The following is an 18,255-nucleotide window of genomic DNA, read 5'->3' as shown; positions in this document are numbered from 1 at the left end:
GTAGGAGCCTGAACCTCAGGTGTTTGGTAGAACCTAGGTCTGGCAACCGGGTTTGTGAAAGGTAATTGGCAACCCACCACAAAGACGGGAATCCCCTCAAGAGGGCATTCAACCAAGTTGGGAAATACAACTTCAGTAGGTCAAAGAGCTCCAAATGAAAAATCCCAAGTCCTCAAAAGCCTTTATTGTTCAACTCATTACAACAAGCAGTGGAAAAGAGATCCAAAGCATTTCAGGAGCCATACAATTCTCCTACATCAGGGCTGGAAGAAAATTTTAAAATTACAAAAATGGTGTGTTCTTTACTGTGTTTATTGTGACCACTGAACTGTAAAGACTGGTGCTATCTTTGATCCATTACACTTTGTTTAAAGAAAACATGTAATTTATACACAGGAGAGAGAAGGTGTACTGACCCCCCCCCCCCCCGTATTTCAGAGAATGAATGAAGCTTTTAATTCCCTGCAATAAGGGGGGGCAGTACACCTTGCCTATGTGATATGGGGCATTTCTGTCCTCACTGATGGCTTCTAAAGATTTTCTCGAAAGCAAGCATTGGCTGCAGACTGTAAAACCTCACATTCATACAAACTAGACTTAGCTTGAATAAACTATTTTAAACCATTGTCCACTGTTATTACATAAATAATGACCTAATTAAAAAAAGTGCATTTGTTATATATTTTTTGCACTGAAGCCTGCAGAACATAGAAATTGTGATCACTGCATCGCGGGGTGCAGTTTGAGGTAGGGGGTTGATGGGTGCTACCATGTTTCATGTTACACCCTAAATATGACAGGTGGACTAAGCTTTTGCAAAACACATGCAAATGTTATCCAACACAGCAGCATGTTAAGGCCCGTTTCACACTTATGCGACCTAAAAGTAGCGCGATTTTACTGCGATTTTGACTGGACTTGAAGCAATGCCTATGAACCCCAAAACGCATTAAAATCGGCCCAAAGTAGTGCAGGGACTGCGTTAACCACTTTAAGACCGGGCCTATTTTTGACACTTGGTGTTTACAAGCCCAAATTGTTTTTTTTTTTTGCTAGAAAACTACTTAGAACCCCCAAATATTTTTTTTTATCAGAGACCCTAGAGCAGTGGTTCTTAACCTTGTTGGAGATACTGAACCCCACCAGTTTCATATGCGCATTCACCGAACCCTTCTTAATTGGAAAAATAAAATATGATTTTTTCTAATTCAAAACATAGGTATATATTATTTTAGGTATATATTTATACATAGGTGCACAAAATGAACAAAACCATTAAGAACAAAGAACAAAACCATTAAAAATGGATTTTTGTAAAATCTTACCGTAAAATCCTTTTCTCTTAGCTCATTGACAGACGTAGTCCTCGGTGATACAGCACCTTCGGGTTATGTTGCCTCCACAGGAGTAGGACTAGACAGGAAATAAAATGCTCTGGCCACACCCTAGGGGCAGTCCCAGAGGGTATATCCTCTCTCTCTCTGCCTCAGCAAATCAGTTATGTCATAAAAGCAGTCTTTAGAGAATTTAACCCAACCCAAAAAAACAGAGGGGCGGGTACTACGTCTGTCAATGAGCTAAGAGAAAAGGATTTTACGGTAAGATTTTACAAAAATCCATTTTTCTCTATCGCTCATTGACAGACGTAGTCCTCGGTGATACAGCACCTTCGGGAAGTCCCAGAGCAGTATCACAAATGAGGGGTGGGAAAATGGAAATCAAATCCAAATCTAGAAGGCCCAACCGGCGTCAACTAGAAGTTTACAATGCTCATCCTTAATGATGAGACTCAACAAAAAAATTTTCAAACAGAAAAAAACCCTCGAGGTAGACCACCGGTCTCCTCAAATTGCGGCCTGCAAAACCTTGCGGCCAAATGAGGCATCCGCCGATGCCATCACATCAATTTTATAAAATTTTGTAAAGGTATGTACCGACGACCAGGTGGCCGCTTTACATACCTGGACCACTGACGCCTGATGGCGAAAGGCCCAGGAAGTACTGAGCGCTCGAGTGAAGTGCGCCCTAACAGGGAACGGAGGATTCCGACCCTTAATAGAATAAGCCTGTACCACCGTCTGACTGATCCATGTAGATATGGTCGCGGCAGACACAGGCAACCCCCTTCAAGGGCTATCCGTGATCACAAAAAGTGAGTCCGTCTTACGAAAACCACTTTAGGAAGGAAGGATGGATTCGGAAGAAGAACCACCTTATCCCTATGAACCACCAGATCTGGGGAACGACAGGATAATGCGGCCAGTTCTGACACCCTGCGTAGAGAAGTAATGGCCACCAAGAAGGCCACCTTCTGGGAATGTAAGCAAGGGAATCTCCCTAATATCTTCAAAGAGAAGTTTCTGAAGAACCGACCACACTAAATTAAGATACCAGGCGGTAAGGGTGCGCACACTGGCGGAGCCAGATGTCGCACCCCCTGGATGAAATTCCGCACCAAGGAATGATTAGCCAAAGGTTTCTTGAAAGAAGATTGCTAACGCCGAAAACCTGACCCTTGATCGTGCTCAAGGATAGTTTCTGCTCAACCCCTTGTTGCAGACAGACCAAAATTCGGGTCACCGAATAGGTCTGTGGGGGAAATCCAATAGATTCACACCATGCAATATAAGACTTCCATGTGCTGGAAGTCGCTTTCCTTGCTTTAACTGGAGGTAGGAATAACTGAAGCTGACACTCCCTTGTCCTTCAGTACCTGGTCTCAATGGCCAGGCCATTAAGCCAGCGACTGTAAAGCAAGATGGAAGATCGGTCCCCGAGACCGCAAATCCTCCCTGAGAGGAAGTCTCCAAGGAGCGTCCGCGACTAGCCTCGCCAAGTCGGCGTACCAGGCTTGACGAGGTCAATCCAGAATTTCCAGAATAACTGGAATTCCCTCCACCTCTATCCTGCGAAGAAGTTCCCGCAGCAACTTAGGATGGAAGGCATGCCGTAGCTGATACTGCCCCCACGGGGCGATCAGCGTTTCTGCTGCGTCCGCTAGAGGATCGTGGCGCGAGCTACAAACCTCCGCACCTTCCTGTTAGGCCAAGGTGCCAACAGATCCACATCCGGGATGTCCCAATGAAGGGACAGCTAGGGAAAAAACCTCTGGATGAAGAGGCCATATGCGATTGGATCCGAATCGGGCTGCTCTAGAGCTGCTCAATCCAGTAAATCAGACAAAATCTGATCGCTCTCAGTTCCGATACCCTTATTGGTAATCTGGATACTATCGGAAGAAATGACTTCCCCTGGTTGAGCATCGGAGACTTCCTGGTCCGCTCGCTCAACCGGATCCGATTGTCCAGGGAATCGGAATTCTGATTCCATTAAAAAAGAATCTCCTTCAGGAGAATTCGGGTATGAGACTGGGTATACGGTACTGCCTCTAAGAAGGCCACCATCAGTCCCAGCCAATTGACGGACAGCAACATCCGAATCGTTGACTGAACCTTCTGGAGTTTCCCAGCAAGGAGAAACTCTCTTGCCCAGGATGTATCCAACCTTAGGCCCAGATAGTTCAGTCTCCTGGTGGGAACCAGGGATGATCTTTGGGAAAGCGAAAAAACGCTGATGTCCTGCGATGATGGGGATATAAAGATAGGCATCCTATATGTCTATGGACGCCAGGAAATCTCTTTTATGCAGGGAGGCCACCACTGTACGGATGGACTCTATTTCTTCCCAAGTCCAGATTTGGACGCACCTTGCCCGCTTTCCTGGGCATTGTGAATAGGTTCGAATAGAACCCCTGAAACCGTTCAATGTTAGAAGGGCAGAATCGCACCGGTGGAAGTGATCGAAACTCGATCCTGTGTCCTCCAGAAACCTGTGAAGACATCCCCCCCCCCACCCCAGAGATGGGTAGGGGCGCATCAGGCTATATTCTTCAGGCTTGGCTGAGCCGGACTATTTGTTTACCCGACCAGCGCCCTTTGAAACCCCTCTAAAGGGGCTTTGGAGGGTTTCGCCTTATCGCCCGCCCTCGCGGAACGAACAACTCTATATGAGCAGAAAAGGAAGGTCCTCGTTAGTTACGAGGTCTTTTTATCCTAACAGTCTGTGGTGAGGTGGGGATACCTATGCGGCAGGGTCAATGATTATACAAGACACTTGCCAGCGACAAAAAATGACAAAGTGACCCCACAGAGAGAGAGAGACAGACCCAAAGGCTCATCCCTGATGCACAGAAGTTTTCATCAGCTTGCTCAGTGCTTGTCTTGTTACAGACAGGAAGTCTTTGGCCCCATTTCCTGGGTAAAAGAGGCGGCTCCGCCCCTTAACACGCCTGCCGGCGCCTCCCCTGGCTCCATGAGGTGTTTGAGTCACCTCAAAAATGGCCGCCCCCATGCTGGAGACACGAGGCTACACCAAAATGGCGGCCTCGTGCGATCTACCAGACAATGGCGGCGGCCTGCACAGAATAGCGGCATGTCTGCAGAAGGATCTCGGCCTCACAACCCTTCACCCTCATGGTGGTCAGCGTGGTCGGAGGTACCGGACCCCAGCGGGCCGTATGCGGTCCGCTGCTTAGCTGGAGGAATGATCTGGAATGCAGTATACATGTATAGACATCGCCCTGTGGCTACTGACAGGTAGGATACCTTATACTATCACAGTAAAGTTCTAGTACTGCCACTGACTACAATCATTTACACATCTTTACAATTAGATTGTCAGCTCCCAAACCAAGCCTCCTGGCTTCTTGTACACAAAAATCACACTCAATTAGGGGGATCTGTGACATGTTATAGGATAGAGGGGAACCCATCCTTACCATTACAGAGAGGGGCCCGCGTTCACCACAAGACCCGTCAGGGGGAAAGGGGGAACATACTACTCACCATACCGGAACCAGGCGGGCGCCAACTCCTGACAGTACCCCTCTCCACCGGGGTAGGAGGGCTGTCGACCAATACGGGCGCCGTGACTCATGGTCTTTGGCGTTTCAGCGAGACGTTTAACTCGCAGGGTCAGTCCCCGTCCAGTGGGACTATGTCGCGGCCGACCCAGCGCGGAGCTATGGCCTGCACGCGCTTGTAGGCTAAACTGGGGTTACCACTGGATCTCAACATCCAGCCAGTCGCCCAGTTCAGCTTTCTTGCTTGAAGATCTCACAGGAACACTGGAGAAAAAAAGCGGTCTTAAAAAATTCTTTTCTAAGAAAAAAATCCTGCCAGGACCGAAGATCCCAGCAAGGTATCTAGGTCCTTACTCCTGACTAGACAGAAAAAAACTGATTTGCTGAGGCAGAGAGAGAGAGGATATACCCTCTGGGACTGCCCCTAGGGTGTGGCCAGAGCATTTTATTTCCTGTCTAGTCCTACTCCTGTGGAGGCAACATAACCCGAAGGTGCTGTATCACCGAGGACTACGTCTGTCAATGAGCGATAGAGAAAATATGATTTTCACACAAAAACAAAAACATAATAATGAATATTTACTGCAAATTAGTGTGACTTCTGCTGTTGTCTTTCAGAGACCAGTTCAGAAATGCACGGCTTTATCTTGGCAAGTGCCACTCTCATGTCATTTTCGCAACAAAGTCTGTTCCTTTTCTTTGTTTTTATGTCCAGCATCCCCCCTTACAGCAGGCCAGGGTGAGGTCCCGTCCCCCCATATAGATCACCCCCTTTACAGTAGGCCAGGGTGAGGGGGATCTATATGGGGGACCCCGGACCTCACCTCACCCTGGCCTGCTGTAAGGGGGGATCTATATGGGGGACGGGACCTCACCTCACCCTGGCCTGCTGTAAGGGGGGGATCTATATGGGGGACCTGGTCCCCCATATAGATCCCCCTTACAGCAGGCCAGGGTGAGGTGAGGTCCCGTTCCCCATATAGATCTCCCCCCTTACAGCAGGACAGGGTGAGGTGAGGTCTGGACCCTGGCCTGCTGTAGAGGGGGGGGGGGGGGGGTCTATATGGGGTACCCCAGAGTGACCTAACCTCACCCTGGCCTGCTGTAAGGGGGATCTATATGGGGGACCCCAGTGTGACCTAACCTCACCCTGGCCTGCTGTAGGGGGGGGGATCTATATGGGGGACCTCACCTCACCCTGACCTACTGTAAGGGGGGGATCTATATGGGGGATCATGTCCCCCATATAGATCCCCCCTTACAGCAGGCCAGGGTGAGGTGAGGTCCCGTCCCCATTTAGATCTCCCCCTTACAGCAGGCCAGGTTCCCCATAAAATAGATCCCCTTTACATAGTCTTCTCAGTGTTCTCACACAGTCAGTCACTAGACTAGTACAGCCAGTACTACTCCAGTCCTACCTTTTTTTCACCTGTGTCCCGACTCCCGATCACAGGCTAGGTTTTCCTCCTGCAGGCTGCAGCACCACTGGCTCTCTGGCCTCTCACCTGCCGGCTTCTTCTGCTGCTGCGGCTGCCTGGCGGTTCTCTCCCGCGCTGCGCTGGGCGGCTCCGGCTGGATCGGATTCGGCTGGGAGCCGAGCTGCACAGCCAGCAGTGAGAGTGAGCCAGGGGCAGAGAGATCTGCGAGTGCGAGCAATCTCAGCGGGCGGCGGCGGCCAGCCTATCATGACAGAGTGACATGACACTGCGGAGCGGATGCGCCCCCCCCCAGATGTTGCGCTTGGTGCGGCCGCCCCCCCTGCACCCCCCACACTACGCCACTGGATGTTATGTATTTCCATGACGACGGCGCGGAGCGGAAGGACATGCCCGAAACTGGAGAAATAGTCCCTGACAGCGAAGTGGTACTAGCGGAGGGTGTGCCGAACCCTCGAGACTGACCCACCGAACCCCTGGGGTTCGATCGAACCCAGGTTAAGAACCACTGCCCTAGAGAATAAAATGGAGAAATATTTATCACACCATATTTGCGCAGCGGTCTTCCAAACGCAATTTTTTTTTAGAAAAAAATTCACTTTTTTGAATTAAAAAAGAAGACAGTAAAGTTAGCCCAATTTTTTTTCCATAATGTGAAAGATAATTTACTCTGAGTAAATAGACACCCGACATGTCATGCTTCAAAATTGCACACGCTCGCAGAATGGCGACAAACATTGCTACTTAAAAATCCCCATAGGCGACACTTTAAACATTTCTACAGGCTACCAACTTAGAGTTTACAGAAGAGGTCTAGGGCTCAAATTATTGCTCTTGCTCTAACAATCGCGGCGATACCTCACATGTGTGGTTTGAACACCGTTTACATATGTGGGTGGGATTTGCGTAGGTGTTTGTTTCTGCGCACAAGCTAATGGGGACAGGGCGCTTTTTTTTTTTTTTTTTTTTTTTTTTTTAAACTATGTAAAAATAATTAAAATAGGAAAAAAAAAAAATGAATCACTTTTAGTCCTAATACAAGGAATGTAAACATCCCTTGTAATAGAAATAGGCATGACAGGACCTCTTTATTGTGAGATCTGGGGTCAAAAAGACCTCAGATCTCACATCTACACAAAAAAAAAAAAAAAAAATCGGCCCTTTAAACCGGTTGCTAGGCAATGATGTTTGACGTCGCTCCGGTCCTCCAAGACCATAGAGTCGAGTGGGGGCCATCTTGCCTCATTCTACTTCCTGTCGGTGAGGAGCGGGGACCAGATTGTTTTCCCCACTGCCGGGGGGACGCGGCGAAGGGTGGGGGGGGGGGGTGTTTGTGGGAGTGCAGCACCTCTTCCGCTGCACAGTAAGAGTGATCACGCGGCGTATCCGCCGCTGGGACCACCCTTATCTGAAATCCGAACGCCCGCCATTTAAAATAATACCGGGGTTATGGCAGCTGATTTAGATCAGTGGGGGTCATGCGCTGGCACTGATCAGTGGGGGTCATGCGCTGGCACTGATCAGTGGGGGTCATGCGCTGGCACTGATCAGTGGGGGTCATGCGCTGGCACTGATCAGTGGGGGTCATGCGCTGGCACTGATCAGTGGGGGTCATGCGCTGGCACTGATCAGTGGGGGTCATGCGCTGGCACTGATCAGTGGGGGTCATGCGCTGGCACTGATCAGTGGGGGTCATGCGCTGGCACTGATCAATCAGAACTGGTCTAATACGGCCCTAGAAAAAAAAAAAAAAAGTGGAAAAACTGCGTGGCTTTCAAACCCCCGGGACTTCTGCACCAGGCTGCACAGATGTTAAAACTTTGACCCACAGAGCTAGGTGCATTGGCGAAGGGGGGAGGGGAGTTGTGGGTGGCTGGGGCCGATAAGGCTGTAGGGTGTTGGTCCATCTTTTCATATTTTCTAAAAAGTTGAACACTTTAAGCCTATCTGTCCCGTGTTTTAAAACCCACAAACTGAATCCTCGATACAGAATCCTACCAGACTGTCCATGAATAATGCTGTTCAGCAGATGTAGCAGCTGCCGGCAGCAGTTACCGATTATAGAACCCAAGATCAATACACCAGGAAAGATGACGCAAGCTGGGAAAATATCTACCGTGTGACTAGCTGTATATAATAGATGACTGTTCTGAGTGAAGCCTCTGCGCTGTGTGTGCAGCTGGAAGCCAGACATCTGGGTAGGCCTTTCATAATGTAGAGTGTTCGCTGGCAAATATTTAGGAGAATGCACAACAAATGTCAAATGAAAAATGATCAGATTACAGTCCTCTGGCCACAAAGCAGCAGATTATGGCAGCAAATCTCTGCACACTGAGCCTCATTGATAAAGTGTCAGAAAGAAAATCTGTCATTATCACCCAGCAAATACAACAAGAATATGCGGCTCTATCACTTTTATAGAGGAGTTCTCCTCTAATAGGCAGGAAGGCACAACTTACAGTACCTATATAAATCATACTATCTAATCTAAGCTGGTAGCCAAATGTGGCTGTAAAAGATACATGAATACAGTTCATCAAGACTGCATATATGGCAGAAACAACTAAATCGATTAATCGACAACTAATCGATCATGAAAATAGCTGTTAACTATTTTCATAATTGATTAGTTGGTCAGCCAATTAGTTGACCTGCATACAGAATGCATTATTTGTTTACATATCAGGAAATAAAGTGCAGCACACATACAGCCCAGTACACCCTCCATACATGTCAGTATACACAGTGCAGCACACATACAGCCCAGTACACCATCCATACGTCAGTATACACAGTGCAGCACACATACAGCTCAGTACACCATCCATACATGTCAGTATACACAGTGCAGCACACATACAGCTCAGTACACCCTCCATACATGTCAGTATACACAGTGCAGCACACATACAGCTCAGTACACCCTCCATACATGTCAGTATACACAGTGCAGCACACATACAGCTCAGTACACCCTCCATACATGTCAGTATACACAGTGCAGCACACATGCAGCTCAGTACACCCTCCATACATGTCAGTATACACAGTGCAGCACACATACAGCTCAGTACGCCATCCATACATGTCAGTATACACAGTGCAGCACACATACAGCTCAGTACACCATCCATACATGTCAGTATACACAGTGCAGCACACATGCAGCTCAGTACACCATCCATACATGTCAGTATACACAGTGCAGCACACATACAGCTCAGTATACCATCCATACATGTCAGTAAGTGCTGGAGAACTTGCGAATGTGAATATGTGAGGAGCAATGCCTTATGGGACATGTAGTCCTGAGCAGGAAGTGAGTGGTTCTAAAGGCAGAAGTTGTTTTTTACCTTGCTATAGGGAAACCCAGAGACGGTTGAGGCTGATAGACTGAAGGTAATATAAGGCATTTCAAATACATTTAGAGTAAACTTTTACCAGTATTGTGCATTATATTTAAAATGATCGTATGCACGGAAGAAAAAAAAAAAAAAAAAAAAGTCTCAGCTTTTAGCACTACTTTTTATAAAAGATTTAGATCTCCCTTCCACCCTTCATGTCTGACTCCTAATTAAAATGTCCACATATCCTACTTCAGTGTGTATATATATATATATATATATATATATATATATATATATATATATATATATATATATATATATATATATATATATATATATATATATTAGGGATGCACCGAATAATCGGCGGCCGAACATTATTCGGCCGAAAATAGATAAAATAGCACTTTCGGTGTTCGGCCGAATAAGTCAAAAGGCCAAATAATTTTGTGCCGAATAATAGGGCTGAACGATAGTCGATATGATATTGACTATCGTTCTGTGGCCGTAGGCGATATTCATATCGCCGAGGTCACGATATTTACAGGGGGAAGGGACTCGGAGGAGGACTCACAGACTTCCGTGTTAGGCAGGGGAAGCCGGGACACTTCAGCGGTGAGCATACATACATTACTCACTCGTGCACTGCAGCCCGCCCCACACATTCAGTGAGTCTTACTCTCCTCCCTAGTTTTTTCAATGGCACATTCAGGAAGCCAATCACGCCGTGATTAGCTGCACAGCGAACCAATCACGCTTGCCTGCACACCTGATTGGTTCCGCTGTGCCGCTACTCACGGCGTGATTGGCTTCCTGAATGTGCCATTGAAAAAACTAGGGAGGAGAGTAAGACTCACTGAATGTGTGGGGCGGGCTGCAGTGCACGAGTGAGTAATGTATGTATGCGGCTGTGCTCCTTTCCAGGCTCCTACTACCACCACTATGAGAGACTGTATAATCTGATCGAGTCCACACTGACACTGACTGACTGTCACTGAGTAATTGATGTTACCACATTAACCCTGACCTGCCCAGTGCCCTGTATCTGCAATTAAAATTTACAAGGCTGCCTGCATGCTTCCTGATTTCCATTCCCAGCATCCTTCCCAATCCCTACAGTGTCACTAACATTAACCCTATGGTACAAGGCTGCAGTGTGCACTGAATCCCATTCCCTACAGTAACATTTAGGGAGAGAGAGAGACATGAGAGGACAAGAGAGAGAGAGAGACATGAGAGGACAAGAGAGAGAGAGACATGAGAGGACAAGAGAGAGAGAGGACAAGAGAGAGAGAGAGAGAGAGATGAGAGGACAAGAGAGAGGACAAAAAATTGGCAAAATAAATGGAAAAAATGCAAAACACAGCGTTCGGTATTCGGCCTTCGGCCAAACATTTTATTATTATTCGGCTTCGGCCAAGAATTTCATTTCGGTGCATCCCTAATATATATATATATATGTGTATATATATATATATATATATATATATATATATATATATATATATATATATATATATATATATATATATATATATATATATATATAGATTATACACACACATATAAGTAGCTTACTTGGAGACTTTTTCATGGATACGATCATTTTAAATATAATGCACAATACTGGTAAAAATATATATTATTACTTTCACTATTTCACAGTAAAAATTAACTCCTTATTTTCAGCTCTTTTTGCACTATAAAGGGCTAATTTTCTATTTTTATTTAACCCAATTATGACAGGTAATACAAAAAAGCATGCTGCTGCTACTAAATGTCTTAGGCCTGGTTCACACCTATGCTTTTTTTGGTTTGTTTTTGCAGAAATGCACTACAGTTCATTTAACATGGTCTCCTATGGGACACGTTCACATCAATGCTTTTTTTTTTTTCAGCCGCTGCGTATTTGCAAAGGGTCAAGGACTTTTTTCAATGCAAAACTATGCTTTTTCTTCTTTTTTGGTTCATTAAACTTCAATGAAGAAGTTGCAGAAAAGCACATAGTGCGTTTTTGCCACGATTTTCATTTTTTAATCTGCCCAACTGGCCAAAAAAAAAGCATAACAAATACAAATCGCAGTAAAAATTGCATGTACAAAAACGCACAGCAAATAGCACTGCAGAAACGGATCAAAAGCAAACTGCATAGGTGTGATCCGAGCTTTATACTGGCCATACACGCATGGATTTTCGGACAAAAATATTCATACGAAAAATCTTTGTTCATTCGCTGAATGAAAGAGTGTCACTTGAAAATTTCACTTGCTTTTAAAATGAATGTAATTTCTCAACGAAAACCACATACACTGGCTGAAAATTCCTTTGACCAAGAAGTTTTCTATTCCGCTCCTTCAAATTTTTCTGTCACTTTGTTCAAAAACGGACATGGATTTGAACCAACGATTAGAAAATGGAACAAACTTTCTTAAAATGAAAATTTTTTTGAAGGAAGACATTTTTGTATGGCCAGCTTAAGTGACAGCAGGTGCAGGGAGCTTTTATCTAGCCACCTGCCTATGACAAGAGAGTCCATCATACAATATATTACAGTTCTGTCTGAAAATCGGCAAAAGTCTAATTTTTTTTTTCCTTTAAAAAAAAAAAAAAAATTTGATCCGAGTCTGATATTTGATATTTACCAGATTCAACCTCTAATAGTTTGTGTCATTCTCAGAGTGGATTAGAGGTCTTGCTCCCTAACTATATGGTTGGTTATTTATATTTATCACTGCATATAGACATTTAAGAAAAAAATTGCCTTTTCTTAAACTTTACATATTAACTAAATTATATAACAATTTTTTTAGAGCCGGTTCACACTACTCCAACTTGGGACGCGGCTTGTGCGCCCTCAAGTCGCTTTTCATTACAAATTCAATGTAAATGAATGAGAGACGTTTTAATATGCACTAGTGAAGTCGCTCCGACTTCAGAAAAGGTTCCTGTACTACTTCAAGGTGACCTCTATCCGACTTGTGAGCATAGAATTCAATGGGAGTCGTCTCTAAGTCGGATCCTTATCTATTTTCTAGCGACTGTGATCAGACTTTCCAGGAAGAAGAAAAAGATTACCCAGGCATTCCCCACAGACAAAGTCGCCTATCATTTAAGTCTGTTCAAAGTTGCGCTAAAAAGTCGCTTCTTAATGGGGCGACTTTCTGGTCGCGGTAGTGTGATCCGGCTCTTATGGCAGCCCTGAACTGCAAGCTGTATGCCACAGTGGTAGACGGCAAATTAATTTACAGATCGCTGTGAACCCATCGCCAGACCTCAGCAGAGAAGACACCGGTAGCAGTGTCTCTGCAGCCCTGTTTACAAATCCATCACTGTCTCACACAGAGGAGACCTTCTTCAGCCTCTCACCTTGAGACCTACCAGAAACCTACACTTATAATAACTGAAGGAGTGAGGTCTAAAGCTGGCCATGAATGAGTGTTTTTTTTTTTTTTTTTAAATCATCAACCAGAGGGGTGGATGGTGGAATGAATAGCGTGAAGTGGATAGAGAAATCAACCTTGCTGTGATATTGTATATTGACAGTGGGACCTCTTCACTATAGAATACACTGATCAGCGCTGCATTTGATTGGTTGCAGCTGCTGATCGAATCTAAATTTTTAGTCGTGCACCGAAATAAAAATCTTAGTGCCGAAACCGAAAATAACGATGCACTTGGCTGAAACCAAAATTGATGATTTTTAATCTATATCTACATAGCTCTCTCTACCTAGCTCCATAGCTCTCTCTACCTAGCTCCATAGCTCTCTCTACCTAGCTCCATAGCTCTCTCTACCTAGCTCCATAGCTCTCTCTACCTAGCTCCATAGCTCTCTCTACCTAGCTCCATAGCTCTCTCTACCTAGCTCCATAGCTCTCTCTACATAGCTCCATAGCTCTCTCTACATAGCTCCATAGCTCTCTCTACATAGCTCCATAGCTCTCTCTACATAGCTCCATAGCTCTCTCTACATAGCTCCATAGCTCTCTCTACATAGCTCCATAGCTCTCTCTACCTAGCTCCATAGCTCCCTCTACATAGCTCCATAGCTCTCTCTACATAGCTCCATAGCTCTCTCTACATAGCTCCATAGCTCTCTCTACATAGCTCTCTCTACCTAGCTCTATCTATCTATCTTTTTTTTTTTAAATAACTATTATACTCAAATTTTTAATATCATGAATTTAAATGAATATAAATGTTATTGTCGGCACCTTTTGAAGCGGTGTTAAAAATCGTGCTTGCTAAATTTTTGGTGCATATTTGGCAAAGCGCAACAAAAACACACCTACATATTGAAATGCATTGAAAACGCAGCAGCGATGCGACAAACATGCACCGTGTTGCGTTTGATGCATTTTTTGATTCACACAACCTTTGAAAAACAAACCATAAGCAAGGAAAAATCGCTGAAACTATTACAGCAAAAACACTGCAAAATCGCAGGCGTTTTCGGCAGCCATTAATCTGCACAACGCTGAAGACCCTATTTTCGGCCTATATCTTTCGCCGGCCCAAATTTCAGTACATCACTAAAAATTTTAAAGCATCCCATTCGACAAAAGTTGATAGTTAAAACTAGCTTCTGCTGAGTGGGAACAGCCATAGATGGATCAATTCTAAAGTCAGTCCTAAGGAAACAATCCGCTGCAGGAAGCCAACATGCAATATTGATGACTAACCTTTGTCATCTGCCTGCCTGTTATTGACAACCACCTCCACAGTTCAAGTACTCTTCAGAAATTACTGATAGATTTAATGCAAATCCCATCCCCATCTATGCTTTTATTAACAAGGTTGCACACAACTGTTCCACAAAGCAGCAACCTGAGAAAGCAGGACACACCAGAATCCCATCAGTCAGCAATTACACTGAATGCAGTGAGGGAGACCCCATTAACATAACCCTCAGTGATTTGTGTCAGACATAATAATAACCTGGGCTCTGATACAAGCAATGTGAATAAATTAGAGCTCTGCCACCTATTCCTTGGATATCCACAAACAAGCAGATAACTCACTAAAGGCCCGTACACACGATATGAAAATCTGAAAGGAAATTTCGTCCGACGAGCGATCTGACGATTTTCGGATTGTTAGTAGAGTGCTTTCGACAGCCGATTACGGATTTTCAGACGACAAAATCTGGATGTGCAGGCTATAACATTTTTATCGTACGTCAAAACAACGTCCGATTTTCGTTTAATTAGTACAGTTTGTCAGAAAAAAATCTTAAGAGCAAGACTAGGCATGCTCAGAAAGAATACATACAAAACAATCCAACACATGACATCACTTCGGAAGTAGAATTCTGTCGTACGGGAAAATTCGTATGAAAATAACCTCTTCACTTTCCACATCAGACTAGCATGCCACAAAAAACGGACGACAGATCGTTCGATAATCTGATCGTGTGTATGGTGCTTTAAAGGCAAGAAACCACAGGTCTTAAAGCTGAAGTATGCAGGTCGCCAAGATAAAAGCAATCAGCCATCATCTACGGCTACTTTAAAAAGAGTATATAATCCCAAGAATAAAATGTAATGCACTGCAGCTTCGTACCCATGGTTGCTACTATAACATCCTTTTTGCAGATTTTCACCTGGAGATCTTGCCAGTAGCACACTTTCTATTGTAGGATCACAACGCTCACTCCTGCATTGTATCTATGGAGAAGCAGCATTGTCACCCTAGGATAGGTACTGTTAGGACTGTAATACCTCCTCCTCTCCTTATCTGTATAATATAAGAAGGGGAGTTGCTATAGTCAGCTGATGGGCAGAGTGTACAGGAGCTTTTCAGCTAGTGGACCCAGTGAGGGCAGTGGACCCAGTGAGGGCAGTGGACCCAGTGAGGGCAGTGGACCCAGTGAGGGCAGTGGACCCAGTGAGGGCAGTGGACCCAGTGAGGGCAGTGGACCCAGTGAGGGCAGTGGACCCAGTGAGGGCAGTGGACCCTTCCCCTTTTTCCCTCCCTCTCCATTAACCTCCACCCCACTTTACTCTTTGGCATATGCTACTTGGTTTTGTGCTCACTTTGCTTCAGATTCTCTGTTGTACAAGTTTTTAATATCCAGAAGCTTACATTGCTCTAACTCTGCAGGGAATGAGGTCCCGGTCTCTACCACCATCAGTTGACATCAGTCAATTTTCTGTGATACAGTTCTATGCGATATGTATCATTATGTTACAATATACACTGCACTTGAAGTGGGTGCAAATCTCACTTTGCATTGTAATTATGCCAACTTCTGCAATGTTTTTGCTCTATCTGCTGTTCAATAAAAAGAATGAACAATTAAGTTATCAGCTCACTGGACTTCTGGCAGGTTAACAGGTAAACAGGTATTTGTCACACTTATCAGAGATATGGCATAAAACACTTTCAAAAGTATGATTAACAGACCAAAAAAAAAAAAAAAAGAAAAAAAGTTTGATAAGATTTAAACACACTTTAAAAATCAACATTCCGTGCAAATCTGAATTCAAATACAAAGAACTCTCAAAATTCAAAGAACTGCTCATCTGTGCACCAAATGCTGTCCACGTGCATAATATTTCTATAGAAATAATATCCAGGGGAGGTTCCCCCCCCCAATTGTAGCTAAACACACACAAGACACTTGCCAAAAAGCTTCCTTACCTGAGATAGATCGGGTATGTCTCCTCGGTCAATTCCCACTTGCTAAAATTAAAAGAAAAAACAAAAAGGTTAAAAGATATGATATGCTTTAAGTTTCTGACCTCCTGGTATGACTAAAGCTGGCCACAGACGGGTGGAATCTTGGCTGGTTTAGCAGGAGCTGGCCAAGATTCAAACCATCTATGGGTAGGCTGAATGTACCAAGTTGATTGATCGATAAACTTGGGTACAAGTAGCCTGCCGGGTTTTACTTGCGATCATCACTAGTGGCTACTATGGTCTCTAGCAATCACTGGCGGTTGCAGGAAAGAAATTCGCACCGTCTATGGCCTGCATAAAGAGCCCTCCCCCCACCCCAGCAATGCAGTATTCAGGGCTTAAAAAAAAATACTGCCGGGCCCAAGCAGTGCCACATGGGAGGCACCTACAACCCTGTACCCAATATTAAATTGGCTGTGCAATTTATAACTCCTGTGGAACTGATCATACATCTGCATTTTAAAAATTTTAAAAAACATTTTGTCGTTTTAAATTGGGGGGCAAAGGAATGAAGATAACTAAAAAAAAAAAAAAAAGCAGCCACCTGCACAAGGTACACTTCAGATATTGTGAGTACCATCCCTTGTACTTAATTATATAATTGGTCATGTTTAAAATGACACCAAAATTATGATTCTGCTCCAATGCATTGCAAAGTTATTTTCAAATTAAATGATGTGCTTTAATAAAAAAAAAAAAAAAAAAAAATGAATAAAAATTAATAAAAACGATATAAAGTTTAATATTATTAAGGGTCAATTCACACCAGTGCGTTGATCTGCGTTTTAGCGCAGCTTTTAAAACGCAGATCAACGAAAGGACATCTGAAAAATAATTATGTCCTATTCACACCATAATGCTGTGCATAAATGAGAACGGACGTCAAGGCGAAGGTCAACGGACGTCAAGGCGAAGGTCAACGGACGTCAAGGCGAAGGTCAACGGACGTCAAGGCGAAGGTCAACGGACGTCAAGGCGAAGGTCAACGGACGTCAAGGCGAAGGTCAACGGACGTCAAGGCGGAGGTCAACGGACGTCAAGGCGGAGGTCAACGGACGTCAAGGCGGAGGTCAACGGACGTCAAGGCGGAGGTCAACGGACGTCAAGGCGGAGGTCAACGGACGTCAAGGCGGAGGTCAACGGACGTCAAGGCGGAGGTCAACGGACGTCAAGGCGGAGGTCAACGGACGTCAAGGCGAAGGTCAACGGACGTCAAGGCGAAGGTCAACGGACGTCAAGGCGAAGGTCAACGGACGTCAAGGCGAAGGTCAACGGACGTCAAGGCGAAGGTCAACGGACGTCAAGGCGAAGGTCAACGGACGTCAAGGCGAAGGTCAACGGACGTCAAGGCGAAGGTCAACGGACGTCAAGGCGAAGGTCAACGGACGTCAAGGCGAAGGTCAACGGACGTCAAGGCGAAGGTCAACGGACGTCAAGGCGAAGGTCAACGGACGTCAAGGCGAAGGTCAACGGACGTCAAGGCGAAGGTCAACGGACGTCAAGGCGAAGGTCAACGGACGTCAAGGCGAAGGTCAACGGACGTCAAGGCGAAGGTCAACGGACGTCAAGGCGAAGGTCAACGGACGTCAAGGAGAAGGTCAACGGACGTCAAGGCGAAGGTCAACGGACGTCAAGGCGAAGGTCAACGGACGTCAAGGCGAAGGTCAACGGACGTCAAGGCGAAGGTCAACGGACGTCAAGGCGAAGGTCAACGGACGTCAAGGCGAAGGTCAACAGACGTCAAGGCGAAGGTCAACGGACATCCGCACGCATTAAACCGCGACTTAAAATGGAAATGTACATGCATTTTCCATATATTTTAACACAAGTTAGTGTGAATTGGCCATAACGGTTAGAAAAATAGGGGAAAAAACACCTTTTTTTTAAAATTGTCAGGTTGCGATGTTACCTTGTATCAGCCTCATATCTG

At 45.1% G+C, this 18,255-nt stretch overlaps 1 protein-coding gene across 9 annotated transcripts in view; it reads right to left on the bottom strand.

Annotated features, from left to right (window-relative positions):
* The window catches only part of PICALM (phosphatidylinositol binding clathrin assembly protein), a 227,370-nt gene that overhangs the window by 121,377 nt on the left and 87,738 nt on the right, over window positions 1-18,255 (bottom strand). For all 9 annotated transcript variants that reach the window (XM_082246083.1, XM_082246081.1, XM_082246086.1 and 6 more), the window contains exon 8: window positions 16,287-16,328. In XM_082246083.1, the coding sequence (XP_082102209.1) occupies window positions 16,287-16,328 (42 nt within the window). The remainder of the gene's footprint in view (window positions 1-16,286; window positions 16,329-18,255) is intronic.

This window comes from Pelophylax lessonae (assembly GCF_965119305.1).
Source record: "Pelophylax lessonae genome assembly, chromosome: 2".
Classification (NCBI taxonomy): Eukaryota; Metazoa; Chordata; class Amphibia; order Anura; family Ranidae; genus Pelophylax; species Pelophylax lessonae.
The sequence above is the reverse complement of the archived record's forward strand: the minus strand, read 5'-3'. Positions and strand labels throughout refer to the sequence as shown.